Raw genomic sequence first — 27,495 nt, 5'->3', positions numbered from 1 at the left:
TTTAAAGTAAGTCCTGCTATTAAGTTGGGAGCAAAATTCACCAGGGATGATGTAAAGAAGGGTCCTTATCCCAAGTATTTCCTGGAACCAAATTGCCCTCACTGCCTTCCCATTGCTAGAATGGCTACAGAGCCCCTAGTTTTCTTAGAACCAAAGCCCTGTGGAGGCTGCAGCTCCATAAGTAGCCTCAAAAGTTAGAGTATTGCTGGCAGCAGGTGCCCATGACCTTAGGTACCCAAGTTGTCACCAGGCATTGGCCCTCCAGGGTGTTAGCCTCACTGCAGGGGCACCATCTCTTTGCTGGAGTCAGGCCAGCTCTGGAAATGGATTATGTGAGGGTGGGGCCTGGTGTCCAGAAGCCATGATATGCTAGACTGGTGGCTACAAGTCCATCCTGCTGTTGTTCACCTGGGGCTCCCCAGGGCAGCATGAGGATAGGGATTCCAGATACAAGTTACAGGCTGGCTCTAGTGGGGGCAATAGAGCTTACTGATGATGGTATTAGGGCGCCAGAACTTTAGGGAGAGTTGAATGAGTAATGACTAACCAGGAGGAGTGCTGGAGGAGTGTCTCTGAGGCCCCTTTAGTTACTGGATTGTGGGTCGTCCAGGAGACTGGGCAGGAAACCCAAAGCTAAAATTTTAGCCCTTGTTTCCACTGAGCTTTTAAGGTGATGTAATACTCTAAATAAACATACGCTGTCTTCTGGTGGGAATTACATTTCCAAAAATAATTTTTTAAGTTGAGGGCCTATCTGTAGCAGCCTGGAAAGGGCAAGTGCTTGGTCAGTACTGCTTTTGCTGTTGGGGGATGGGAAGAACTACCCTGCTCTTCATATCGTTGCTGCGCGAGCCTGTGTTTCCTTGAGGAGCATCACTGATGGGAGTTACAAAGCGCCTTTCAACAGATTACTCTGAGGCACTTAAAGAAGACTTGAGCTGCGTGGTATTTCAGTCCATTTAGCAGAACACCTTGTGGTTCATTCTGTCAAGCAAGTGAAATGATAAACATTAAGTAAAAGCTTATAATCAAGCTTCCATTTATAGAAGGCTGTTGTTCAGCTTGGGTAGAGTAATTCTGAGTACACCTCATAGTCTGTCTTAACTTTTGTTCTTCAGCAAAAACAGTTGTCCTTTCTGTTCCTCATCATTCCATCTGTACAATGGTAAGGTCATCATTCTGTCACACTAAGGTATAGTGGGAACATGTAAATACCATGGGAAGCTGTGTGATGCAGTTCAAGAAGGCACTGGAATATGCAGCTTCATACTTGGGTGAATTGAGCAGGTTAATTCCTCTGAGTGTTAGTGATCTCTTTTACAAGTGTAGTTGCCTTTTTTCTACCTACTCACCCTATCTACCCATCTATTCCCCTTGCTTGGGGGAATTAAGTGAGAAAATACTGGGCATAGAGCTAAAAATCATGAATATGTTAGGACATGAGGGCTAGAAATAGCAATGGTAATCATTTTTCTAGTCTATTATCTTATTTTCCAGAGAAGAGTAATTAAGGAACTTAACCGAGGTCTCAAGGCTGTTTGACAAGTATGGAGAATTATAGAAATGCTCGGGTTTTTGGAATGGTGTGATGCTTTAGCACAATAATGAAAGAATTCTCTGTATGGCCCCTACATGAGTAAGTAATGAATGATTCTCAAAGGGGTGGAGGTAGAGTATGTATAAGAATCATTAGAAGCTAGGGAGCTTTTCCAAATTACATAGGTTTTCTGCTCCATGGAGGGGGAGGCTGGAATTAACGGGGGAAGGACCAGCAATGGGTGGGGAGGGTGTAAATATTTTTTCTTTCAGGAACTATTATAGCCATATGCTTAAAAAAAAGTTTAAACTATGCAGAAGATTTTATAGTATACAATGAAAAGTAAATCAGGGCGGGCGCCTGGGTGGCTCAGATGGTTAAGCGTCTGCTTTCGGCTCAGGTCATGATCTCAGGGTCCTGGGATCGAGTCCCGCATCGGGCTCCCTGCTCCTTGGGAGCCTGCTTCTCCCTCTGCCTCTCTCTCTCTCTGTCTCTCATGAATAAATAAATAAAATTAAAAAAAAAAAAAAAAAGTAAATTAGGGCGCCCGGGTGGCTCAGTTGGTTGATCTCCCCCAACTCTTGGTTTCAGCTCAGGTCATGATCTCAGGATCTTGAGATTGAGCCCCGCATTAGGGTCTGCGTGCGGAGTCAGCTTGGATTCTTCCCCTCTCCCTCCCCCTTTGCTCCCTCCACCCCCCCAACCCCCCACCTCCAGCCTCATGCACTCAGCACATGCTGTCTCTCTCGTTCGCTCTCTCTCTCAAATAAATAAATAAAATCTTTAAAAAAAAAAAAGTATATCTCCCATCTAGGTTCCAACCTTAGCAGTAATTACAGTTAAGTTTTTTGTTGTAGTTGTTACTGTTAGGCTTCTTACATGTCATTCTAGAATCATTGTATATGAATATATAAGAATATACTTGTGTCTATTAATGGAAGCGTATATATGGTTCTGTACCTTTTATGTTTTTTTTTATTTAGTATCAGCACACGTAGAGCTATTTTTTAAAAAGGGCTACATAGTATTACAAATAAAGATGTACCCATCCTTAGTTGATATTTACTGTTTCAAGTTTTCTGCTTTTAAAACAGTGCAACAGTAAGCATCCTGGTATGTCTTCAGTACAGCCCAAGTACACCTATGGGATAAATTCCTAAACATGGAATTATTAAAGGATGTATGCATTTTAGATTTTGATAGATTGACTTAAGTGCATGTATTTAGAAAAGCTCCCCTGGTATTTGGGAAAAATACATTCCTTCTAAAGCAGAGTAAGACTTGGTTTGACTCTAATGAAATTCACATGTTCACTTTCTTGTTTTCACTTAAAGCCTGTGCCTACTGCACTGGCTCAGGTAGATAGAGAAAAAATCTATCAATGGATCAATGAGCTGTCCAGTCCTGAGACAAGGGAAAATGCTTTGCTGGAGCTGAGTAAGAAGCGAGAATCTGTCCCTGATCTTGCACCCATGCTGTGGCATTCATTTGGTACTATTGCAGCACTTTTACAGGTGGGTATATATCTGTGCGTTGCAGTTCAGTCCTGTTCATCACACTTCTGTCTCTCTGCCTTTGCTCAAGTGATTTTGAAGACTTTAGTAGAATGATTCTTTGAATGTTAGCGTTTGTAAGAATCTGTTTTGGAAAAGTCTAAGGTGCTTGTTAAAATGCAGGTTCATAGATTTTACCCAAAAGATTTATTTAGTCTAAGATTAAAAATCTGTATTTTTCAAAGAATCATGGAACACTACATCAAAAACTAATGATGTACTGTATGGTGACTAACATAACATAATAAAACAAAAATTATAATTAATAAATAAATAAAAATAAAAATCTGTATTTTTAGCAAGCACCTGCCCCGTTCTTAGGTCATTCTGATGCAGGCAGTCTGAGAACCACACTTTGAGCAACACAGCTTTAGGAATACTACAAGACATTTCTAGATGACAGAGGGGAAAAGGTGGAAGGTAAAGTATAAGAACCGCAGGGTGTATTCTGGTGAACAGAAATGTTAAGACAAAGATATAACAGCTGTAGGATTAGAGATAGGTATGCTTCTACATTAAAGAATAAATCACTGAAATGTGGTTCTGACTATAATGGTCATTTGTGGAGAATAAATTGGTACAATATAATCCTGATACCAAGATAATGGAATAATCATCCTTTAAAGTATTGTCTAAAATTCCTAATAATTAATTTTTCAAATCTGTTAAATAAATTTACATTCAATTCCTACTTCATGTAGCCAAGAAACTAATCTTTTTTTTAATTAAAGTATAATTAACATTATTAGTTTCTATTAGTTTCAAGTGTTCAATATAATGATTCAACAATTGAATAATTCTGTACTCACTGCTTAACACAATAAGTGTATTCTTAATCCCCAAAACTTATCTTTTTTATCTTTACATTTTCAATAAAAGTTTTACAATTAAAATAAAAAGAATTGTTTACAGCAGATGATCCCCTTTGGACAGAGAGTACACATATTCACTGCCGTTTGTACGTATCTCCATGCGTATACTCCTCTTCTTATCTCTCCCTGTCTGCAGTTGCTACCTGACCAAACTCAGACTTCTTTATGAGTCACTGTGGTTGATTTACTGACACTTGCTATCTGACCAAGTATCTTATCACTGTAACTCAAAACAGGGTGTTGACAAAAAGAAGGGATTATAGCAATAACAGCCATAGCCCCTCAAATGAAGGCCTCAACAGATGCTGGATATAAGAGGAAATGTAGGTGACCACAATTGCCTCCAGAGGAATCTTCCTAGAGACCTACGTAGAAATGTCTCATAGTCTTAGGTATATTTGTGATGAAAAGATAGGAGCATTATTTGTTTATTTTTGCTCGCACTTTGATGATTCAGTTCTTGCAGGATATATGGAATTACGGGTTGGGGGTTTGTAGGGTTTTTGCTTTAATACCATGGAAATTAATTTTGAAGTAGTTACTCTTTATTCATCTGGTGCTGGTTTCCATTTTTTAGGAAATTGTAAATATTTATCCATCTATCAACCCCCCCACCTTGACAGCACACCAGTCTAACAGAGTTTGCAATGCTCTGGCTTTGCTGCAATGTGTGGCATCACACCCGGAAACCAGGTAAGTGCTTTGATGAGCCTGGCGATGGAGGTTTGTATCAAATACGGTCTTTTCTGAATGATGAGAGGAAGGGCATGCAGTAGGAGTAGGAAGCATGTGTGTGGATGTGGATCTTCAGGATTCTCATTTGCTTTTTTTTTTTTTTCTGAAGAATTTCTCTTCTCTAATTCACCAAGTTTTCATGTAGTAACAGTACAGTATTGTTTAACATGTTCTTTTATAAATTTTTTTTGCCTTTTTTTTTATTGTGGTAAAATATGTATAACAGACTTACCATTTCAACCATCTTTAAACCTAGAGTTCCGTGGTATTAAATATATTTATAATGGACAACCATCCCCACCATACATCTCCATAACTCTTTTCACTGGATAAAACTGAAACGATACCCATTAAACCATAACTCCCCATTCCCATAGCCCCTGGTAACCATCATTTTCCTTTCTGTCTCTTTGATTTTGACTACTCTAATACCTCATTTAAGTGGAGTCATTCAGTATTTGTTTTTTTGTGCTTGGCTTATTTCATTTAGTATAACATCCATATTGTAGCATATGTCGGAATTTCCTTTTTAAGGATGAATGATAATCCATTGTCTCATTTACTTTTGACCCATTCATAGCAATGAACTTTAAAGGAGTGTTCACAGGGCCTATGGCCGGCTCAGTCAGTAGATCATGTGACACTTGATCTCAGGGTCATGAGTTCAAGCCCCACGTTGGGGGTAGAGTTTACTATTAAAAAAATAAAAATAAAAGAGTGGTGTTCACATCCCAAGAAAGATCAGGCATGTAGATATTTCTCCCTCCTGAATCCATGGTAGGCATCACTATGTGAGGCACAGTGCATGGCATTTACTAGGAATTCAGTAAATATTTGAACACAACATTTTTTTCCCACTGAACCTAGATTTGGCTTCAGAATCTTTCTTAACACAGGAACCTAGGCAACCTTGTAATAGATCAGAATTGGCATGCCAGTTGACCTGCTGCATCTGACAAGAAAAGGGAAATCCTGTTCAATAATCTGTTTTGTGACCTTTACGGTTCCAAGGCACTTAACAGTCATCTTATTGAAGTCTTTTGTCTCTTTATCAATTACAAAATCTGAGTGCTAGGTTGGCACTGACATTGCAGAACTTTAGAGAAGTTAACTATGAAAATTATTCTTAAGCACTTAAGAAAAATGGGAGAGTACTTTGAGTTTTAAAAATTTAGAGCGCTCTCCCACAACGTTAGTTAACTATAAATAATACAAAGTAATAGATTGGTTCTATATTAGTTGCCTGACATATTAGCTTCAGATTACAATGTTTTTAGAGGGGCACCTATGTGGCTGAGTCGGTTAGGCCTCCAACTCTTGGTTTCAGCTCAGGTCATGATCTCAGGGTCGTGAGATTGAGCCCCAAGTTGGGCTCCACACTCAGCATGGAATCTGCTTGAGATTCTTTACCCTCCCTCTCCCTCCCCTTCTGCTCCTCCCCGCCTGCGTGTGCTCTCTCTTTCTCTAAAATAAAATAAAATCTTTAAAATGTTTCCAAGTACTTACTGTATCTGAACTGCTCTAACAAAAAAAGAATGGTGTGCATTTAAACATAGGTAAATCTGATCATGGCTGCTTTGTTTTCTTATCTTGGTCTATAAGGTTTTGTCTGACTGTACCTGTGAATATTCTTATTCAGTCATAAATTAGGTGAGGGAAGGCACCTAGGAGAATCTCCTGGGCACGTAATGGCATTTTATGACCTATTAAAATCCACAGTTGGATATTTTATCAGTTTTTGAGGTACTTGGTGCTGATAATAGGGAAAATCGTGTATTTTCTTAAGCATAGACCTACACTAGATTTTTTTTTAACCTTGATGTTGCTGCCATTTTGAGCTAGATTTTGTGGTGGGGGGAAGGGGGTGAAAGGGGGCTATCCTGTGCACCGTTGGATGTTTAACAGCATCCCTGGCCTCTGTTCACTGGGTGCCAATAGCATGCCCTCGGTTGTGACAACCAAAAATATCTCCAGACGTTGTCACACGTACCCTGGAGGGCAAAATCACTCCAGTTGAGAACCACTGGTCTAGACTAATGACCAGTAACTCTTTTCTAGAGATTTCCTTGGTTAGGCAATGTTACAGATCTTACAGAACGAACTGCCCGGAAATTGAATGTTCAGAATCCTTAGAAGTGAACTCTGGGCCCTGACTGGGATTATTTTTTTCTTCCAGGTCAGCATTTCTTGCAGCACACATCCCACTTTTTTTGTACCCCTTTTTGCACACTGTCAGCAAAACGCGGCCCTTTGAATATCTTCGGCTAACCAGTCTTGGAGTTATTGGTAAGTTATTGGGGTGGTTTTGCAGGTCTGAAATCTTCATTTTATCATAATAGTGATCTTAGGTGTTTTGTCTTTTATAGCTTTTGTTCACCAATTGTTTGTTTTTGTCCTTGAGGTTGAATCTATTTTCACTAATAAATGACATAATAATGAATAAAGAGTAATAAATAATACATATTAAGTAATAAGTAAATAAGTAATACAATAGTTCTTATCAAGTGCCATTCTGAGTGTTGTTAATAAAGGTATGAGACCCAACATTTGGGATTAAATTCAGCATATGTGCAGAACAGTTACTGGAATCATAGGGAGAATAAAGAAACTGAAGTCAACAAAGAGTATTATTACAGAGATGAGAATTTGAGTTGTTTTTTTGGGATGCCTGGGTGGCTCAGTCTGTTAAGTGTCCGACTCTTGATTTCACCTTAGGTCGTCATCCCAGGGTTGTGAGCCCCACATAGGGCTCTGTGCTGAGTGTGGTGCCTGCTTGGGTTTCTCTCTGTCTCTCCCCCTCTCCCTCTGCCCCTCCCCCCCCACTTGAGCCCACACACTCTCAAAAAAAAAAAAAAAGAAGAATTTGCATTGGTTTTTTTGTTTTGTTTTGTTTCTCTTTCTAACTTCTAAGTTGTTCTCCCGTAACTACATATGTTTGTCCTCTATTTCACCTAGTTGAATTTTTGCATGCCAAAATTAATGTTCCTACATATATTTATTATGGGAGATGTGTCTAAAGTACATTTTACTCAAGAAAATAATATATTAGCTGTTTCAGATCTCAGACTCCCAGATAATAAAGACCTGTCTTTGGATTTGTGGATTCAAGAAAGTTTCTTTCTAAATTCCCTTCAATGTCTTTATCTCGTAGTTTTTGCTCACATACTGACCAAACAATAAGAACATTGATTGTACAAACTTTGTTTTCTTCGGTTATTGTTTTTATGTTCAACCTGTGTTCATATCCCTATGATTATAAACTATGGGTCAGGAAGTATACTTTAAAAGTTTAGTACTGGGGCGCCTGGGTGGCTCAGTCGTTAAACGTCTGCCTTCGGCTTGGGTCATGATCCCAGGGTCCTGGGATCGAGCCCCGCATCGGGCTCCCTGCTCGGCCAGGAGCCTGCTTCTCCCTCTCCCACTCCGCCTGCTTGTGTTCCCTCTCTAGGTGTCTCTCTCTCTCTCTGTCAAATAAATAAAATAAAATCTTTAAAAAAAAAAAAAAAGTTTAGTACTTCTGGGGCACCTGGGTGGCTCAGTCATTAAGCGTCTGCCTTTGGCTCAGGTCATGATCCCAGGGTCCTGGGATCGAGCCCCGCATCAGGCTCCCTGCTCGGTGGGAAGCCTGCTTCTCCCTCTCCCACTCCCCCTGCTTGTGTTCCCTCTCTGGCTGTCTTTCTCTCTGTCAAATAAATAAAAAACCTTTATTAAAAAATTAAAAAATAAAATAAAAGTTTAGTACTTCTATCGCCTCTCTCGGCCTTTTGGCTAAGATCAAGTGTAGTATCTGTTCTTATCAGTTTAAAAGTTTAGTACTTCTGAGACATTTTATTGTACATTTAAGGAGTAGCTCCTATCTCCTATACTCCAAATGAATGTTACCGTTTTTTTTACATCTGCTCCAAATAATACTCTATTTAGAAACATTTTTCCCCAATATATTGCTGTTTTTAAGCTCTGAAGATTTCTTATATAGGATTTAAAACATGAACAAGGTACCAGCCAAAAGAAAACACTTCTGTCCTTAATTCTGATTTAAATCATCCTACTTCTGCTGGTTTTTTGACCACGACAGTTAGATGATCATTAGGAGATGTTAGGATAAAGTTAACTGTAGGGGGATAAAAAAGATATTGGGACAGTGTTAAGCCATTGTCTATCCTTGCATATGTTTTCCAAAAGTTAATTTCTCCAAGTCAATTGAGAGTACAAGCAGAAGGTAAATATTTGGGCCTAGACTTTTTGCTTACAGTTCAAAGGTTATCAGACAGGTTTGAATATAAATGAAATGATACATAAGAAATTAGAAAATACTTGAAAATGAATAAAATAAAAACATTAAAACTTATAGGATGCAGCTAAAGCAGGGCTTAGAGGGAAAATTATAGCATAAAATGCTAATACTAGAAAGGAAGAGAAGTCATCAGTTTCAAAGCTTTCCACTTTAAGAAAACTAGGAAAAGGAGCAAATCAAATTAAACAGAAGGAAGGAAATAATAACGGATAGACATCATTGAAAATGAGAACAGAAAAATAGGAGGTAAAATCAATGAAACCAAAAGCTGACCTTTTTTTGAGATATAATTGACATGTAACATTGTATTAGTTTTAAATGTACAGCATAATGATTTGATATATGTATATATTGGAGAATGATGACTACATTAAGTTAACATCCATCACCACACATGCGCTGGCTCAGTTGGTGGAGCATGGGACTCCTGATCTTGGGGATGTGAGTTCAAGTCCCACATTGGGTGTAGAGATTACTTAAAAATAAAATCTTAAAAATCCATCACCACACAGTTATAAAATTTTTTTTTCTTGTGATGAGAACCTTTAAGATTTATCATCTTAACAACTTTCAAATATACAATACAATATTGTTACTGTAGTTACTGTACATTACATCTGCAGGACTTATTTATAACAGAAGGTTTATACTTTCTGACCACCTTTACCCATTCACCCATCCCCAATTTTTTACTGAAAAAAATTCAATGGAATTAATAAACCTCTAACCAGATAGACTGGGAAAAAAAGAGAAAACACAAATTACAAGTTCCAGGAATGTAAGGGTGTATGTTATAACAGACTGTACAGACATTAAAAGAATAATGACTACCGCTAATAACTCTATGCCCATAAATTTGATGACTTGGGTGAATGGACAAATTTTATGAAAGTTTCATTCTGCCGGACTGTACTCGAGAAAATAGATAATCTGAATAGTCTTATGTCTATTAAATTGTTTTTGTAGTTGAAAACCTTCCACCATAGAAAACTCTGGGCCCAAGTGATTTCACTGATAAAGTCTACCAAAAATTTAAAGAAGAAATAATACCAATTCTACAAAACTTTTCCAGAACATAGAGGCTTCTAAACTCTTGGTGAGGCCAGCATTAATTACTCTGATAATAAAACCAGAAAAAAAACATTATAAGAAAACTATAGGCCAGGGCGCCTGGGTGGCTCAGTTGGTTAAGCAACTGCCTTCGGCTCAGGTCATGATCCCGGAGTCCTGGGATCGAGTCCCACATCAGGCTCCCGGCTCAGCGGGGAGCCTGCTTCTCCTTCTGACCCTCTCCCCTCTCATGCTGTTTCTCTGTCTCTCTCTCTTTCTCCCAAATAAATAAATAAATAAAATCTTTAAAAAAAAAAAAAAGAAAACTATAGGCCAGTATCCCTCAAGAACATAGATGTAGAAATTCTCAACAAAATGTTAACAAATCAAGACCAACAATATATGAAAAGGATCATCATGACCAGGTGGGTTTATCCCAGGATTGCATGATGGTTTAACTTTCAAAAGTCAGTCAAACAGGGGTGCCTGGGGCACCTGGGTAGCTCAGTCATTAAGCCTCTGCCTTTGGCTCAGGTCATGATCCCAGGGTCCTAGGATCTTGAGCCTGCACATCAGGCTCTCTGCTCAGTGGGAAGCTTGCTTCTCCCTCTCCCACTCCCCCTACTTGTGTTCTCTCTCTCACTGTCTCTCTCTGTCAAATAAATAAAATCTTTAAAAAAAAAAATACAGGGGTGCCTGATTGACTCATTTGGTAAAGTATGCAACTCTTGTTCTCAGGGTTGTGAGTTCAAGCCCCACATTGGGTGTAGAGATTACTTAAAAATAAAATCTTAAAAAAAATAATCAGTCAATATGTATCAACGGACTAAAGAAGAAACATCATATGCCCATTTCTTTAGCTTAAAAAAAAAACTTTTGATAGTATTCATCCATTTATGATAAAAACTCCAGCAAAGTAGAAATGGAACTTTCTCAACCCGATAAAGTTTTAAAAAATAAGTCCTACAGTTAAGATCATAGTTAATGTGAAAAACCACACTTTATCCCCCTAAGATTGAGAATAAGGCAAAGATAATATATATTATATATATGATATATATATATAATAAAAAATAAATATTCTCACCACTCCTATTCAGTATCATCCTGGAAATCCTACCTGTTGCAGTAAGGCAAGAGAAAAAAATAAAGGGCATACAAATTAGAAAAAAATTAGATTGTCTATTTTATGTGCTAGCTAAAACAGAAATTGAAAATTTAAAAACCTACATTTATAATAGCACCAAAACATGATGTAAGTCTTAAAAAAGATGTGCAAGATCTGTAGCTAAAAAACTACAAAGCAATGATGAAAGAAATCAAAGAAGACCTAAATAAGTGGAGATATACCATGTTCATTAATTGGTATATCAATGATTCGATATTGTTGAGATGTCAGTTCTCCCCCAAACATATATATATACATATATACATATATACCTACAGGTAGATAGATAGATAGATTTAGAACAATGCCAACAAAATCCCAGCAGGATTTTTTTTTTAATATAGAAACTGACAAGCTGTTTCTAAAATTTATATGGAAAGGCAAATGAACTAGAATATTCAGGGTTTTTTGTTTTAAAGTTTTATTTATTTATTTTAGAGAGGGTGTGTGAGCCTGGGGATGGGGCAGAGGAAGAGGGGAAGCAGAGCCCAACATGGGGCTTGATCTCAGGACCCTGAGATCATGACCTGAGCTGAAACCAAGAGTCAGTCATTCAACCAACTGAGCCACCCTGGCACCCCTAGAATATCCAGTTTTTAAAAAGAAGGACAAAGGTGGAAGATGTACACTACCTGATTTCAAGACATCCTGGAAAACCAGTTGTCAAGACAGCATGGTATTGGAGAAAAGCTAGACTTGTAGATCAACGGAGCAGAATTGGGGAGTCCAGAAATTGACCCATACAGGTATGGTTAATTCATTTTTGACAAAGGTGCAAAGACAATTTAGTGGAGAAAAGATAGTCTTTTCAATAAATGGTGCTGGAACGATTAGATATCCAGATGTAAAACAATGAAACACGATCTATACTTGTACTCTATAAAAATTAACTCCAAATGGATTTTAGACCTACATGTAAAGTCGAAATGAAATAGTAATTGGACATCTGCTTTAGGCCATATTAGTAAATTATGGTGTATGCTGTTTGCTATGACGTTTAAAGATGTAGCATTTGTAGATTGCCAGTTCTTGTTAAATGATATTCCTTTCTCTTCTGAAGTGATTGCTTTTAGTTGTTACAGATTTGATTAACCTAGGCCTTTTATATAAAAGCTAGTTGATACATTGGGTAGCTTGGGGACCAATCATTTGTTTAATGGAGTTCTGCTTCCCTATATACAGAATGGAGACGATTAACACTGAACTGTGTCTGTTATCTGGTCAGTGGTGTCAGGTTAGAAAATAGAATTGGGATGAATTTTAGAAATCATTTGTTCCAACTCATTTTATAAACAAGCCTATAAAGAGAAGGTAACTCTATCAAATTTAGGTAAACTAGTTGTGCAACTAGGATTAGAGTTGAGGGGTGTGTGTGTGTTTCTTGTTTGGGTACATCTTACATGTTTGCACATGTTACACTTTGGAGAGAGTGACAATTAACCAAGAAGCAATGTTTGTTTATGTCCATTGTGAAGTAGGATTCAAACTGACACCCATTTCTTTGCTACCTGGGAATATCCCTTTATACTGATGCAGAATTCTTCTCTCTAACCTAAAGTAAATGGAGAATAGATGGAGATATTATTGTGTGGTTGTCTACCAAGAGTAATAGAAAAATGGTTTAGAGGGCTGACCTGCTGCTGACTATGTGATGGGCCAGACTTGGTACCTGATCTTTGAAATGCTGGTACAGTCAACCTGTGCTTTCTCTTCCTCTTTTTTTTTTTTTTTTAATATCAGTATGAATCTAATTCTCTGTCATGAACCCTAGTTTGTGTTCTCTGTTATTTAAGTTCCACAACTAGCTGGATGAACCCTACAAAGTTCATTTTAATTAAAAACCCTGACTCTGAAATAATTTTGTTTGTCCATATTTTCTTTAGGGGCCCTAGTGAAAACAGATGAGCAGGAAGTAATCAACTTTTTATTGACAACAGAAATTATCCCTTTGTGTTTGCGCATTATGGAATCTGGAAGTGAACTTTCTAAAACGGTATGTGCTTTTCAACGTAGATTCTATATTTTGTTGGCTCTTGGACTATTTATGGTCCTAGGATCATTTTCTGTGTCCCTTCAGGCTTCTTGAAACTTCTATGTATTTATTTTCTCTTTTAGATAAAAATTGTTAAAAAATGATCATTTAAAAACCCCAACCCTTAAGAAGAATATAAAGTTAAACACTGAATTTCTCCCTTTTCTCTGAAACTACTCTCCAAAGGTGTATTATTCCAGACATTTTTTTTTTTAATTTATTTATTTGAGAGAGAGAGAGCATGAGCAGTGGGGGAGAGGAAGAAGCAGACTCCCTGCTCAGTAAGAGGGCACTTTTTTTTAAGATTTTATTAATTTATTTGTCAGAGAGAGAGAGAGAGCACAAGCAGGGGGAGTGGGAGGCAGAGGGAGAGGGAGAAGCAGGCTCCCCGCTGAGGAGGGAGCCTGACACAGGGTTCAATTCCAGGACCCTAGGATCATGACCTGAGCCAAAAGCAGACACTTAACAGGCTGAACAACCCAGGCACCCCTTAATCCAGACATTTTTTATGCATACTGAAGTGTATACTATACGTACTTGAGCTTCTACTTATTTTGCTCTTTAACTATGAATGACAACATGGCTGGGTATAAGACTCTTACCTAATTTTCCCTGTCAGAACTCTGTTGCCATGGCTTTGTTGTCGTCTGATATTGAATATACAGTGAAATCTTGGGCCAGCCTAAGTTTTTCCTTTTCTTGGTGAATTTGCCTTTTCTGTAAGCTTCTTTTATTATTTTTGAGTTCATTTGATAATCTTATATCAAATTTTTTTTGGAAGAGCCTACTTTGTGTCTCTTGTTAATTTTTATAGTTTTTAATTTGTTTTGGCCTCTCACTTCAGCAACATCAGTTATGCTATATATATATCTTTTTTCCCTCTCTAGTAGCTTTCTGCTTTTTTATTTTATGTCAGGTGATTTTCCTCAAGGCTACTTTTCAATGTTGCTATTTTTAGCAATATCCTACCTCTGCTTCTAAAGTATGCTCACTCATAGTGAATTAATTTTTTTTTTTTAAAGATTTATTTATTTATATGACAGAGAGATACACAGCAAGAGAGGGAACACAAGCAGGGTGAGTGGGAGAGGGAGAAGCAGGCTTCCCGCCGAGCAGGGAGCCCGATGCAGGGCTCGATCCCAGGACTCTGGGATCATGACCTGAGCCGAAGGCAGCCGCTTACCCGACTGAGCCACCCAGGCGCCCTGTGAATTAATTTTTTAATTAAATGAATATTTAATGCTGAGTTGGATATAAGCAGATGTAATGATTTTTCAATTTATTTATTTATTTGTTTATTTATTAAGATTTTATTTATTTATTTGACAGAGAGAGACACAGTGAGAGAGGGAACACAAGCAGGGGGAGTGGGAGAGGGAGAAGCAGGCTTCCCATGGAGCAGGGAGCCCGATGCGGGGCTTGATCCCAGGACTCTGGGATCATGACCTGAGCCGAAGGCAGACGCTTAACGACTGAGCCACCCAGGCGCCCCTAAAATTTTTTATTTTTAACATGCAATACAGGGGCACCTGGAAATCAGAAGAGCACATGGCTCTTGATCTCAGGTTCCTGAATTCAAGTCCCATGTTGGGTATAGAGAGTACTTAAAAAGATAAATTAACTTTAAACATGATATATATATAAAGTAGCAAATTCAAGTAGTACAAATAAAAATAAGTCTCCTACCTCAGCCTCTCAGTTCTCCGTGCAGGTAACCAGTATTACCACTTTCTTGTATCCTTCCAGAAGTAGTTTATATGTGTGCATGTTACAGTTTAATTTTGTATTGATTTTTTTTCCTTCGTGGTTGCCCTCTCGCTTCTCATGTGTTTTCAGCTCTTCTTTGAAATTTTTATCCTCTTTGAATTTTTTTTTTGATGTTTTTTAAAATCCATGTTTCCTTCAATTTCTTTGAAAATGTAGGTAATTATTACTTGTTACCTCTTCTCCAGGTATATCTTTGCAAAAGTTTTCAATTGGGAGCAATTTTATCCAAAATCACTATTTGTTTAAAAATAATGGAAAGAGAGGTGGTAGGAGCTCATGTTGGCAGCTTTTAAATCAAATATTTTATCTCCGAATATTTTCCATCCCATTTACCAATCTGGTAGATGTTTGTTAGGGAGGTATTTATACCTCTGTATGCATTTTTCTGCTTAAACACATAAAAGGTAAGTGACGTGTGGATCTATGTGCATGTTTTTCTTCTCTCATTTCTTCCCTAATTTTAGGGAGTTTTGTTAATTTCAGTGGATTTCTGGGACAAGATCAGAATGGATACAACTGTACTCTGTCATCTTATATTAGTGGTTGCCTATGAATAGGTTTTCAAGTTGGCTTCTTATGGATGGGGTAGAAAAAGACCCTTTCTTTTGTTACATCTCTCCCTTTTTCAGGAACTCCATTCTAATGATCCCTCCCCTATTTACATTCTTTGCGCATTACTTGAGTTAATCCATTCTGAAATCATATAGGTTCCCATTAGCTTATATGGCATATTCTGTTTGGTATGATGAATAGCTCCTGGCTTACCTTCCTTTGCTCCATGTAAGCAGAAACCTTACCACATTTGCTTTTTATGTACAATACTTAGTCTAACACCTTGCTCTAATAGGTACTCAGTAAAGCAGAGGGTTTCAACCTGTGAAGTGGTTTTTGTTTTTGTTTTTATTTTTTAAGGGAAGGGTGGGTGTCCGGCCGGGGCCGGGGGGAGCAGAGGGAAAGAATCTTAAGCAGTCTCCATGCCCAGTGCAGAGCTCAGCTTGGGGCTTGATCTCACAAACCTGAGATCATGACCTGAGCTGAAATCAAGAGTCGGACACTCAACTGTCTGAGCCACCCAGGCACCCCAGTGAAGTGTTTTAAAAATGGAGATGCCCAGGCCCCATCTCTGACCTACTGAATCATTCTCTATGATGGTAAAGTCTGGACATTGGTGTTTTTTAAAAAGTGCCCCTAGGTGAGTGTGCGGTATAACTATTTTGGGAGACTATTTGGCAGTAACCACTATCAACATAATCCTACACTGTGACCCAGCATTCCCACTCTTGGATATATCCAAGAGAAATGAGTTCTTGTGTACATCACAGTATGTATAAGAATGTTTACAGTAGCCTTATTCATAAAAGATAAATTATAGTAGAGCCACAAAATAAACTCCACAGTAATTAGGAAGAATATGGGTAAAGGCGGCATAGATGACACTCATAGGGATTATATTGAGCAAAAGAAGCCAGCACATCCATGAATTCATACTGTATGACTCCACTGATGTGAAAGTCAAGAACAGGCAAAACCAATTAGTGGGGATAAGTCTGAGTAATGTTTACTTCTCAGGGAAGGGTTTTGTTTTGTTTTTTTAAGATTTATTTATTTGAGAGAGAGCGTGCACAAGCGGGGAGGGACAGAATGAGAGAGAAACAGACTCCCCGCTCAGCACGGACCCTGATGTGGGGCTCGATCCCAGAACCCTGAGATCATGACCTGAGCCAAAGTTGGACACTTAACCTGCTGAGTGACCTAGGCGCCCTGCTCAGGGAAGGGTATTGACTGAGAAAAGGCACAAGGGAATCTCCTGGAGTGCTGGAAATCTTTTATATTTTAATCTGGTTGTGGTTCATAAATGTGTACATAGGTAAAAATATATATGCACTATACACATTTTACTGTGTATATTTCCTCTTGCTCCCATAACAAATACCACAAACCTGGTGGCTTAAAACAACACAAATTTATTTTCTTAGAGTTCTGCAACTTAGAAATTGTAAATCAGTTTCTCCAAGCCAAAGTCAGAATGTTGGTAGGGCAACATTCCTTCTGGAGCCTCTAGGAGCATCCCTTTTTAGCTTTTTCCAGCTTCAAGAATTACATTCTTTGGCTCATGCTCCCCTCCTCCATCTTCAAAGCCAGCAGTGTAACATGTTCAAATCTCTGTGCTCTGTCATGTCGCCTTCTCCTATGTGGTCAAATCTCCCTCCACCTCCCTCTTATCAGGACACTTGTAATTACATTTAAGTCCCTCCTGGATAATCCAGAATGATTCATCTCCCCAAGATCTTTTTTTTTTTTTTTTTTGAATTTGAAGTAATCTCTACACCGAACATGGGGCTAGAACTCACAACCCTGGGATCAAGAGTCATGTGCTCTTCCAACTGAGCCAGCCAGGCACCCTTGTCCCCAAGATCCTTAACCACATTTGCAGAGTCCCTTTTGCCATAGGAGTAGCATTCACATAGTTTGGTTACTGGGGCCTGGATATCTTTGGGGGCCATTATTTAGCCCAACCACAATTTTATACTCAAGTAAAATAGTAAAATAAAATAAATAATTGCCACAGTTGGTTCTAATGAGCAACCAAGGAAGGGAATCATTAAAATTTGACTTGAATTAGACTAGTATTTTTTACTAGTGCAAGAGTTAATGAGTTTAAATTGAGGTATTCTTTACTATTGCTGGAATAGTGTTAGAAGGGAGGCTTCAAAATCTTAATTATTAAAGATCTTTTAAGAGTGGGAAAAGCTTGGGGCACCTGGGTGGCTCAGTCAGTTAAGTGACTGTCTCTTGATCTCAGTTCAGGTCTTGATCTCAGAGTCATGAGTTCGGACCCTCCATTGGGCTCCATAGTGGGCATGGAGCCCACTTTAAAAAAAAAAGAGTAGGTATGAATAAATTGTACACACATATACAACACGAGTAGGAAAAGCTTTACTTACCTCATTGGGAAGAGATGAGGCACAGCTGAATTTCTAAACTCATCTTGGCCCATGGAAAAGAGAAAAAGCTCTGTATTCAAAGTAGGTTTGGATCTCAACTCCACAACTTAGAGGCTTTGTCACTTGGGACCTTAACCTTACAAGTTACTGATTAGCAGTTATGCCTGCCACATAGCCGGGGTTTGATAACTGAAAAAGTACCTACATTTTTAAGAATCGGATAATTACCCAGGGCGCCTGGGTGGCTCAGTTGGTTAAGTGACTGCCTTCAGCTCAGGTCATGATCCCAGGGTCCTGGGCTCGAGTCCCGCATCGGGCTCCCTGCTCTGCGGGGAGCCTGCTTCTCCCTCTCCCACTCCCCCTGCTTGTGTTCCCTCTCTCGCTGTGTCTCTCTCTGTCAAATAAATAAATAAATAAAATCTTTAAAAAAAAAAAAAATCTGATAATTACCCAGAACCTACCCTTTTATGTAAAAGAGAGTAACAGTGGTACCTACCTCATAGGTGTGTTGTGAATATAAAGTGAGGTACCTGGGTAGCTTAGTCAGTTAAGCGTCTGCCTTCGGCTCAGGTCATGATCTCAGGGTCCTGGGATTGAGCCCCGCATCGGGCTCCCTGCTCCGCGGGAAGCCTGCTTCTCCCTCTCCCACTCCCCCTGCTTGTGTTTCCTCTCTCGCTGTGTCTCTCTCTCTGTCAAAGAAATAAAATCTTTAAAAAAAAAGAAGAGAAGAAAAAGCATGTTATGCCTTTAGGAAATATCTTGGCACATAGTAAGTATTCACTATGGTAATGCTAATTATTTTGATTAAACTGTGCATATCTTGTTGACTATGTTGTGCATATTGTCAGGGTCTCTGCTTCATTTTCTGATTCACAATTCTTCCTGGAAGATGAATCGATCATTGGAAGACAAGTCTGAGCAACGTTTTGGACTCCATTTTTGTTTTTACTCCAGGTTGCCACATTCATCCTCCAGAAGATCCTCTTAGATGACACAGGTTTGGCATATATATGTCAGACATACGAGCGTTTCTCCCACGTTGCCATGATCTTGGTGAGTTCTTTCGTCCACTCCCATTATAGTTACTTCTGATCACACAGCTTAGTCCCTTTGCAGCTGACACTGAACAGCTTCCTGGAACCTTGTATAATGATTCTTAAAATCTCTGATCTCTGATGTCAACTAGGATTATTTTGTGTTTGTGTGTTTTTTCCTACCCCGACCCATTTTGGGGGAAAACAGGGTAAGATGGTCCTGCAGCTATCCAAAGAGCCTTCCGCCCGTCTGCTGAAGCACGTAGTGAGGTGTTACCTTCGACTCTCAGATAATCCCAGGTAAACATTTACCAGGATTTATAGGACTTTGGGGAAATACTCGGGTGAATAGTTGCCCCATTTCATGGCATAGCTCCTGTATCTTTAGGGTAGAGAAGGGATATAACGATAATTAGTCTGACAGAACTTGATTAAATCCTTTTAAAATCTGAAGTGCTAAATTTTAAAATCCATCAGAGTTTTGGGGGCGCCTGGCTGTCTCAGTCAGTAGGGCGTGTGACTCTTGATCTCAGAATCATGAGTTCAAGCCCCACATTGGGCATAGAGCTTACTTTAAAAAAATCCATCAGAGTTTTATCTCTGTAACTCTGTGCCCTCCTCTGGCATTCCAGGGAGTCCAGACAGTTCCCAGGGAACCTTATGATACATTACTCCTGTGGTTTGAGCTTTCTGTTGCTACCCCAGGTGGTCAGAAAGAGAAGTATATTTTCAAAGATCTCTTAAGAAAGGAATGGATCCCAGAGGGCGCTTGAATTATATTTTCTGTTCTCTGATTCCTCTAAAGTTCTTGAGCTAATTTTCTTATCTCCCTATGTTCATAATCTTTCTGTCAGAAATCATATATTGTAGATATAATGCATTTTAGAAATGTTTGACCTTTTGCTTTGTAAATCCATAATTCATGCTGAAAGCCACTTGCTCAGGTTCTGCTAAACCACATAATGGGGCAATTTCTATGTTCCTAGGAATGGGGATAACTCAATTTAATGTGAACGCAGCCTTCTGCCACTGAGGTTATTCAAGCCCTAGCTATTTCTTCAACTATTTCGTCCTGTTCTTCAGTGGTTCCTGTTTTCATCAGTTTGAAAATATGTTTCTTTAAACTAGTCTGAGTACAAAAGCTGTAACTTTATTTAAAACAGCTTTATAAACCATTAACATTTACCGTTTTGAGGTTTTCAGATTTGACTTTCTACTGCACATCTTTTAAAGAAAATGAAACATTTGAAAGTTCATCTGATAATGTTGCTACCATACTTGTGTTTTTACTTCTCATCTCTTATTAAGCATTTTAACTATAAAACTGAAGCAGGGGCATCTGGTGGGCTCAGTCAGTAGAGCATGTGACTTGATTTCAGAGTCATGTGTTCGAGCCCCACATCGGGCATAGAGCTTACTTAAAAAAAAAAAAAAAAAGGAAGAAAAGAAACTGAGGTAGTTTTTGGAAAGATACAAATTTATATTAATTTAGAATTAAAGTTCACTAATTTATCATACTGTGAGTCAGGTCATCTTTCCCTGTTCATGTACTGATTTTGGAAATATTCCGTTTACTATAACCCATCTATTTTTACCATGAACATATTGACAGTATTTACTGTAATAAATCAGAAAGCAGTTTGAATTTAACTGTTGCACCATTCCATTCCATTTTGCGGTGTCTTGGAATTCCACATTGAGATATCGTCCTGAAAATGTTCACAGATGACAGATCATGGAGATCTCTGAGCCCATGGCTAAGACAAGTTTTAAAGAATTGTTATGGATTCTTAAGATAACTTGACTGAACCTCATATTCCTGGGATTCTGTATATTTATGTCTAAGAAAGGGCCTCTTCCCTGTCTCCCAAATGTGGGTTTATTTGCTGGTCTCCCCGGTTGGCTTGTTTGTCTCTGACATAGGGCACGTGAAGCGCTCAGGCAGTGCCTCCCTGACCAGCTGAAGGACACGACCTTCGCCCAGGTGCTAAAAGATGACACCACCACGAAACGCTGGCTTGCACAACTGGTGAAGAACCTGCAAGAGGGCCAGGTCACCGATCCTCGGGGGATCCCCCTGCCCCCTCAGTGATCCTCCCCTGCCCCCTTCTACCACTCCCCCGAGTTGGGGGTGGGGGAATCCTCGAGGAAAACAGCTCAGGTTTTACCGCCGACCAGGAATAGACAACCTCAATGCTGAAGTGCACTGGAGAACAGGGGCAAGGTCGCCCCGCTGGGGTGAATGGGCTGCCTCTGGGACCTGGGCTCCCTCCGCTCCTCCCAGGAGATGGGCTCCTGACACAGCAGCCTGCCACCACAGCTCCAGGAGGGTGTCCACACCAGCAAATGCTGTGTCTGCAGCATGCCCGCGATGGCCATTCTCCCCAACCCGGACCGGCTGCGGGCAGGGCGGGGCCGTGGCCACGGCCGTGACCGGGACCGGGACCGTGTTAGCACGCGAGGCATGCGCAACGCCTGGGACCAAGCCGGGTGGCGGTCTTTTATTTTGCCTTCCTGGAAGACTCAAGACGTGTCTCTTCATCCTCTCTCTCAGTATTTGTTTACTTGGGTCTTTTGTTTTTGATGTCAGAGAGAGGTGTGTTTAGTGGACACCAGCTGTAATACTCAGCAAAACTTTGTCAATTGGCACTGTTTACAAGTCTGTTAGCTGCATAAGCTTAATAAAAAGTTGGTCTGGGCATTGCATCCCCTCTAGCAGGCCAGTAGCTGCATGAACTGTGGGGAGGAATGGGAGGCAGGGGAAGGGTAAAGCCAAAGGACAACAGGACCCTGCTGCCTCTCTCCCTTCCCTTTCCGTCCTTCTGCCCCCAGTTCTGGATGCCACAAGGACCCTCACCTTGTTTCTGGCTCTAGCTGCTAGCTCTGCCAAATCTCAGTGCTTTTCCCTTTTTCACGTCCCTCTTATTAAACTTCAACAGACGTCTTAATTCATCAGGCTGTCCTGGAAGGGTATTGTATTGGGGGAGGTAAAGCGGCATGGACTTCACCTTCAATTCCAGTCCTCAGAGAGATTTTCTGGATGACTTTTAAAGGTGCCTGGGATCAAGATGACAGGCTACTTGATCCCATTCTTTAGTATGAATTTCCGCAGCGCCATCTGTGTTCACGATTGTACTTGAAGTGGTATTAGCTGAATGAGTTCGTTTTATTCAGATTTAAGATAGAGGGTTTGACGCTGCTGCTTTGCTATCTTTTTTTTTTTTTTTTTTTTTGACACATTCCCTGTTGGTCTGTGGGAATTACAGGGTAGCCACTAAAACACTTCCACTTGTTCATATTGAGTCAGAGAATCCCCCTGCCTTCTTTGGAGCTCTAGATGATTCTTCACAATCCAGAGATTCGAATCTGTAACACAATGTAAACTGCCTTGCTTTCCCCCAATCCTTCCCCCTGCCAACACCTGCTCGCTCTCTCTCTTATCCCCATCTCCGAAGATGGGATTATTAGTCCAATGCTAGAGAGAGACAAAGTTTCCTGTCCACATCTCACACAAATGAAGGTATCTCCGAGCAAGTCTGGGGAGGCTCTGTCTGTAAGGAGCAAGCTCAGAGAAACCTTTGCAGAGGCAAATTTGCCAACCAAGGGCTCTTTCAAGCCGACTTTCACAAAGGGGGCCGGCATTGTTAGTTGGCTTCTGTCTCAGGAGCCGAGAAAATAGTAATTAAGTAGCCTAGATGTAGGAAGGGTAGAATAAGCACTTACTCCCCTGCCTTACAAGATGAAGAAGAGAACCAGGTGAGCTCTCAGTCTCAAGCCTGAAGAGAAGAGGTCTTGGAGAAAGCAGAGAACACCATGGACTGGATAGACATCTGGACTTCCCTCAGCCCGTAGTTTTGTGATCTGGAGAGTCCAGCTAAGGGATCTCTGATTTTTGCCAACTGCCTTCCTGCTGAGCCAAAGTTTTCTCATTCCCCCTCCACTGGGGAAGCAGCTGAGGCCCAGGGCCTTGCTCCCTGGGAAATTCTCTTCTCCATCTTCCGGTGCGTTGGCCATTTTACTGTGCCATACTGTGTCTTAATTCCTGTTCCATCTATTCTCAGCTGGCCTTGGACCCTACCTAGGAGTTGGGGGAGGGATGAAAATGGGTATTATTCTATTCCTTGTAGTTGATCCTGATGTCATGTGTGTATAAAGAGACCCCTCCCTTCATTTTTTTGTTTTCCATCCCTCTTACTCCCTAACAGGATTGAAATAAAACCTGTCTCTGTTTTTATAAAAATAACTTTTCCTTTAAACTGGAGATTTGATTTTGTCAATATAGAGATCTCTAGGCACTCTGGTCACATGATGCTTGTCACTCCTGCCTCTGCCATCTGTTGGACACAAACACACTGTTCTGCCAAGAGGGCAATGACGGTTCCCCTGTGGCTAGGTCCTTTGGGAAGAGTCCTGCTGCTGGATAAGAGCTGTTTGGGAGGCTGGGGTGGTACCCTTTATCTGATAAAATGTCTTTTGCTGAAACAGAACCTCACTCCTGGCTGTCATGGCCAAAATTTAGTATGGTGTGGGAGAGACCTGAAGTGAAGAGGTAGTGCTGGAAACATTTTATCACAGACTTTAATATTCATTTCCTCCTGAGGTTCAAGACTTAGCACACATCCCAAGAGTTTCCGTGCCTGTTTCTGGCACTCAGCGGGACAGAGCCAACCTCTGCTTCCAGCTTTTTTCCAAGGCATCAGAGGGCCTATGACTGAGTGGTGGAACAGGGCAAGGAGAGGCACTGGTAGACTTCAGAGCATGCCTTCCTTACTGTCTATATATAGCATTCCTTTGCTCACTACTGTTGCTCAAAGGCTGAGGGGGGTTGGGGGGGTGGGGCGATATACACAGGTATTGCTGTCAGAAGCCCAAAGAAAACATTTGGAATAGGAAAGCGTAGAATGAAATGAAATTCCTGAATGCTGTGGAATTTAATTTTTTTTTTTTTTAAAGATTTTATTTATTTGACAGAGAGAGATGCAGTGAGAGAGGGAACACAAGCAGGGGGAGTGGCAGAGGGAGAAGCAGGCTTCCCGCTGAGCAGGGAACCCGATGCGGGGCTCGATCCCAGGACCCTGGGACCATGACCTGAGCCGAAGGCAGACACTTAACGACTGAGCCACCTAGGCGCCCCTGGAATTTAATTTTTTAAAAAATATTTTAATACATTTATTTCAAAAACTAATATGACATGAGTTGAACAACACAAGTAACAAACCTAACTTAATTGACAAAAAGAGTAATGTACTCTAAATCAACAGTGTGCATATCCTCTTTAATTACGCCAGAAGCATTTACTGAAATTGGTCATAGTGGACCATCAGGCCTCAAAAAAATTTTTTTTTAATTAAAATATTGTTCTGTGAACACGGGGATTAAGTTAGGAAAAAGAGAACTGGAAATCCCTAACTTTAAAAATAAACAGGCGGTACAGTTCTGAATAACCCATGGATCACAGAAGAAATCACAAAGTTAAAAAAATGGATAAGATACACCATCTCAAAACCTTTGGTATACAGGTAAAGTGATAATTCACTTTAATTCACGTGTTAAAAAGAAAGGCTGAAGTCAGTGATCTAAGTTTTTATGTCCAGAAACAGGATAGCAGATTCAAAAAAAGAGGAAAATTAAAAAAAAAAAAAAACAAAAGTCAATGAAATAGAAAACAAATGTCCAAGAAAGAAAATCAATGAAGTAGAAAGTCATTCCCTTGAAAGCATCAATAAAATTGATAAAACCTTAGTAGACCTTAGACCAAAAAAATGTTAGAAAAAGGGACATCACTCATGTCTTACACACTAATCTTCCATGAAGTTCCAGAGACTATGGAATAAGGGAACAGGTCCCCATTCACTTTTGAAGACCAAAACCCATCAAGGATATCACAGAGGAAAACCAGGGGCTGAACTGTCCTTTGAAAGTAGATGTAAAATTCCTGGAAAAAATAGGCAAATCAGATCTAGCAAAAAAAAAAAATTGATAATGCACCATACCTAATCTGGGTTTACTGTAAAAAACCAAGATTGATTCAATACATGAAAAGTAATCAAATCTAGGTAGATACACAAAAGAACACTACAAAATTCAATACCTATTCATGATTAAGACAAAAAAAAACTTTGAAAACCAGAAATAGGAGGGCACATCCTTAATGTAACAAAAGGTATCGACAAAAACACTATAGTAAACCTCTCAATGAAAAAATACTGAAATCCTCCTCCATGAAATGAAGATTGAGCCAAAGATGTCCACTGCCACACCTCCATGTATCATTATACTGGTCCAAGCCTGTGTGATAAACCAAGAAAAGGATTATAAAGGAAAAATATTTTTGCTGACAACATGACTGTGTACACTGATAATCCAAAAGAATATGCAAACTCTTAGAATGAAATGGATTTAGCAAGGTACCAGAATACAAAGTCAATATGCAAAAAAATCAATTACGTGTTTCTAAATACAAAAAAAAAGGAATTTCAAAAATACAACGGGGTGCCTGGCTAGCTCTTTCGGAAGAATGTGTGACTTTGATCTGGGGGTCGTGAGTTTGAGCCCCATGTTTGATGTAGAAGTTACTTAAATTAAAAATAAAAAAATATAGCATAAGAAATCAAATAGCTCAAAATAGATACATTGAAAGATATGCAGAACCTTTACATTGACAACAACAAAACATTTTTGAAAGAAATGAATGGAAAGATATATCTACTCCATGGATTAGAAAGTAATATTGTAAGGATGCCAGTGTTCTCAAATTGATCTGCAGGTTAAACTCAATTCTAAGTAAAATCCCAGCAGGTTTATTTCTGTGAAATTGACAAGCAGAGGATTCCAAAATCTGTATGGAAATGTAAAGTGCCAAAACAGCCAAGGCAATTTTGAATAAGGACAAAAGTGGAGTCTCTGTTCCCAGATATGTTCCTTTAACTTTCAACCTCTTTGTTGTTAAGATTTATGCAGCAGTTTATTTTTTTTAATGCCTTTCTGTAGACATGCTTCTTAAAATAGCACATACTTGTATTTTGTTTTATGACCTTTTCTGAAGGTTTTGTCTCAGTATGGAATATTACACCATTTGTATTTTTTATTCTAATTCCATCATCTTGTTCTTTGATTTTATACCTCCTTTTCCCCTTCCCCTTAGTTTTCTGTTTTTAATGTCAGAATTGAGGAATGGCTATATATTCTCTGGTCTTCTGAAGTTAGGTATCCTGGCTTTTAATTCCACAAGTGATCTCATATTGATGATTTTTTAAGTGGAACTTAATACTTTGAGCTGCATGTTTGACCACGAAGAAGATGGGCTGTATTTCAGAAGTTTGAGTAGTTTGTCTGGATGGACTGGAAACTGATTTCTGACTCTCTAGTCCCGAGAAGCAAGATATTTAGGGCATCTCCACTGTGTATAAGGAGGAACGTCTAGGTTTGCGTGGCCGTGGAAGAGGACAGTGTTTAGGTCTCCCTCCTTGCCGGCTGCCCCTTCATTTCAATGTAGGGCTTCTGGGCCTTCCCTGGGCATGGTTCCCAGAAAATCCCTCTGCTGCTGCTGCCCTGATCAAGTTTCTGGGTCTGTTAATAATAGACAACAGTGGGGGAGGGCCAGGATCATTATGGAAATAAGAACAACCAAACCACATGGACAGTTCCTGTACCACCCCCCACCCCCACCCCCGTCTGTCTGCTCCCTCCCTGGATCTAAGGATCGCCCTGCAGCAGGGATGTCTTCTAAGTCACTCTTTGGAGCCATTCTAACCTTGTGAAGGTCTCCCTAGTGCCTGCCCCCCAAAATCAGAACACATGATCTGGGGAGGATTGGTATGTTTATGAAAACACTGAAAAAGAATATTTAAGATCTGAACTCTCCCAGAAAATCCAGGAGGAATGATAATACCCCCACTGAACCCCCCGCAGAAGGGAAGGAAGTTTGGCAGCAATTAGGTGAGGCAGTAGAGGCAAAGCGTCCATAATCCTGGAGTGTAGAAGGAGTGAGGAATGTAAGGGGGAAGCGTGGAAAACTAAGGACATGATGATGTTAGGGGAGTAGAAATGGGAGAGGAAGACAGGGGCTCTATTAAATAAAACGTTAAGTCAGCACCATTTAAATTTTGATGCCCCCTTAATCTTTCTATTCCCCATGAATGGCCTCCCTCTTCAGCCTCCCCTCCCTGCATATTCCTCTTTCTTTATCCAAACCTGCTCTCAGGGGCGCCTGGCTGTCTCAGTCAAAAGAGCATGGGACTCTTGATCTCAGGGTTGCAGGTTCAAGCTCCACATTGGGTATAGCAATTACTTAAATAAGTAAATTAAAAAAACAAACACACAAACAAAAAACTCTGCTCTCAGGAGAATATGGAAACTCAACCAATGAATTGTGGAAAACCAATAAAACTTCAGAAATTACCAGTTGCAAAAATCAGAAACCCTCTTGTTGTAAAATATAATACAGATAGAGAAAATTACATAAAATGTATAGTTAGCGGTACCTGGCTGGCTCAGTCAGTGGAGCAT

At 39.8% G+C, this 27,495-nt stretch overlaps 1 protein-coding gene, 1 long non-coding RNA gene and 1 pseudogene across 2 annotated transcripts in view; all 3 read left to right on the top strand.

The window, feature by feature from the left end:
• The window catches only part of CNOT9 (CCR4-NOT transcription complex subunit 9), a 31,177-nt gene extending 7,934 nt beyond the window's left edge, over positions 1–23,243 (top strand). Inside the window, exons 2-8 of the mRNA XM_081813615.1 lie at positions 2,872–3,051; positions 4,540–4,655; positions 6,874–6,983; positions 13,093–13,202; positions 18,908–19,006; positions 19,196–19,287; positions 20,911–23,243. Coding sequence (XP_081669741.1) covers positions 2,872–3,051; positions 4,540–4,655; positions 6,874–6,983; positions 13,093–13,202; positions 18,908–19,006; positions 19,196–19,287; positions 20,911–21,079 — 876 coding nt within the window. The 3' untranslated portion in view covers positions 21,080–23,243. The remainder of the gene's footprint in view (positions 1–2,871; positions 3,052–4,539; positions 4,656–6,873; positions 6,984–13,092; positions 13,203–18,907; positions 19,007–19,195; positions 19,288–20,910) is intronic.
• On the top strand, positions 6,991–10,726 carry LOC145720460 (uncharacterized). The gene is made up of 2 exons (XR_014143382.1): positions 6,991–10,151; positions 10,374–10,726. It is a non-coding gene; the product is annotated as an uncharacterized LOC145720460 (long non-coding RNA).
• Positions 8,444–8,559, top strand: LOC115937587 (U2 spliceosomal RNA; annotated as a pseudogene).
• Positions 23,244–27,495: the final 4,252 nt, after the last annotated feature.

Source organism: Leptonychotes weddellii, chromosome 3 (assembly GCF_054177405.1).
Source record: "Leptonychotes weddellii isolate Sample4059 chromosome 3, ASM5417740v2, whole genome shotgun sequence".
Classification (NCBI taxonomy): domain Eukaryota; kingdom Metazoa; phylum Chordata; class Mammalia; order Carnivora; family Phocidae; genus Leptonychotes; species Leptonychotes weddellii.
This window is presented reverse-complemented; position numbering and strand designations above follow the sequence as displayed.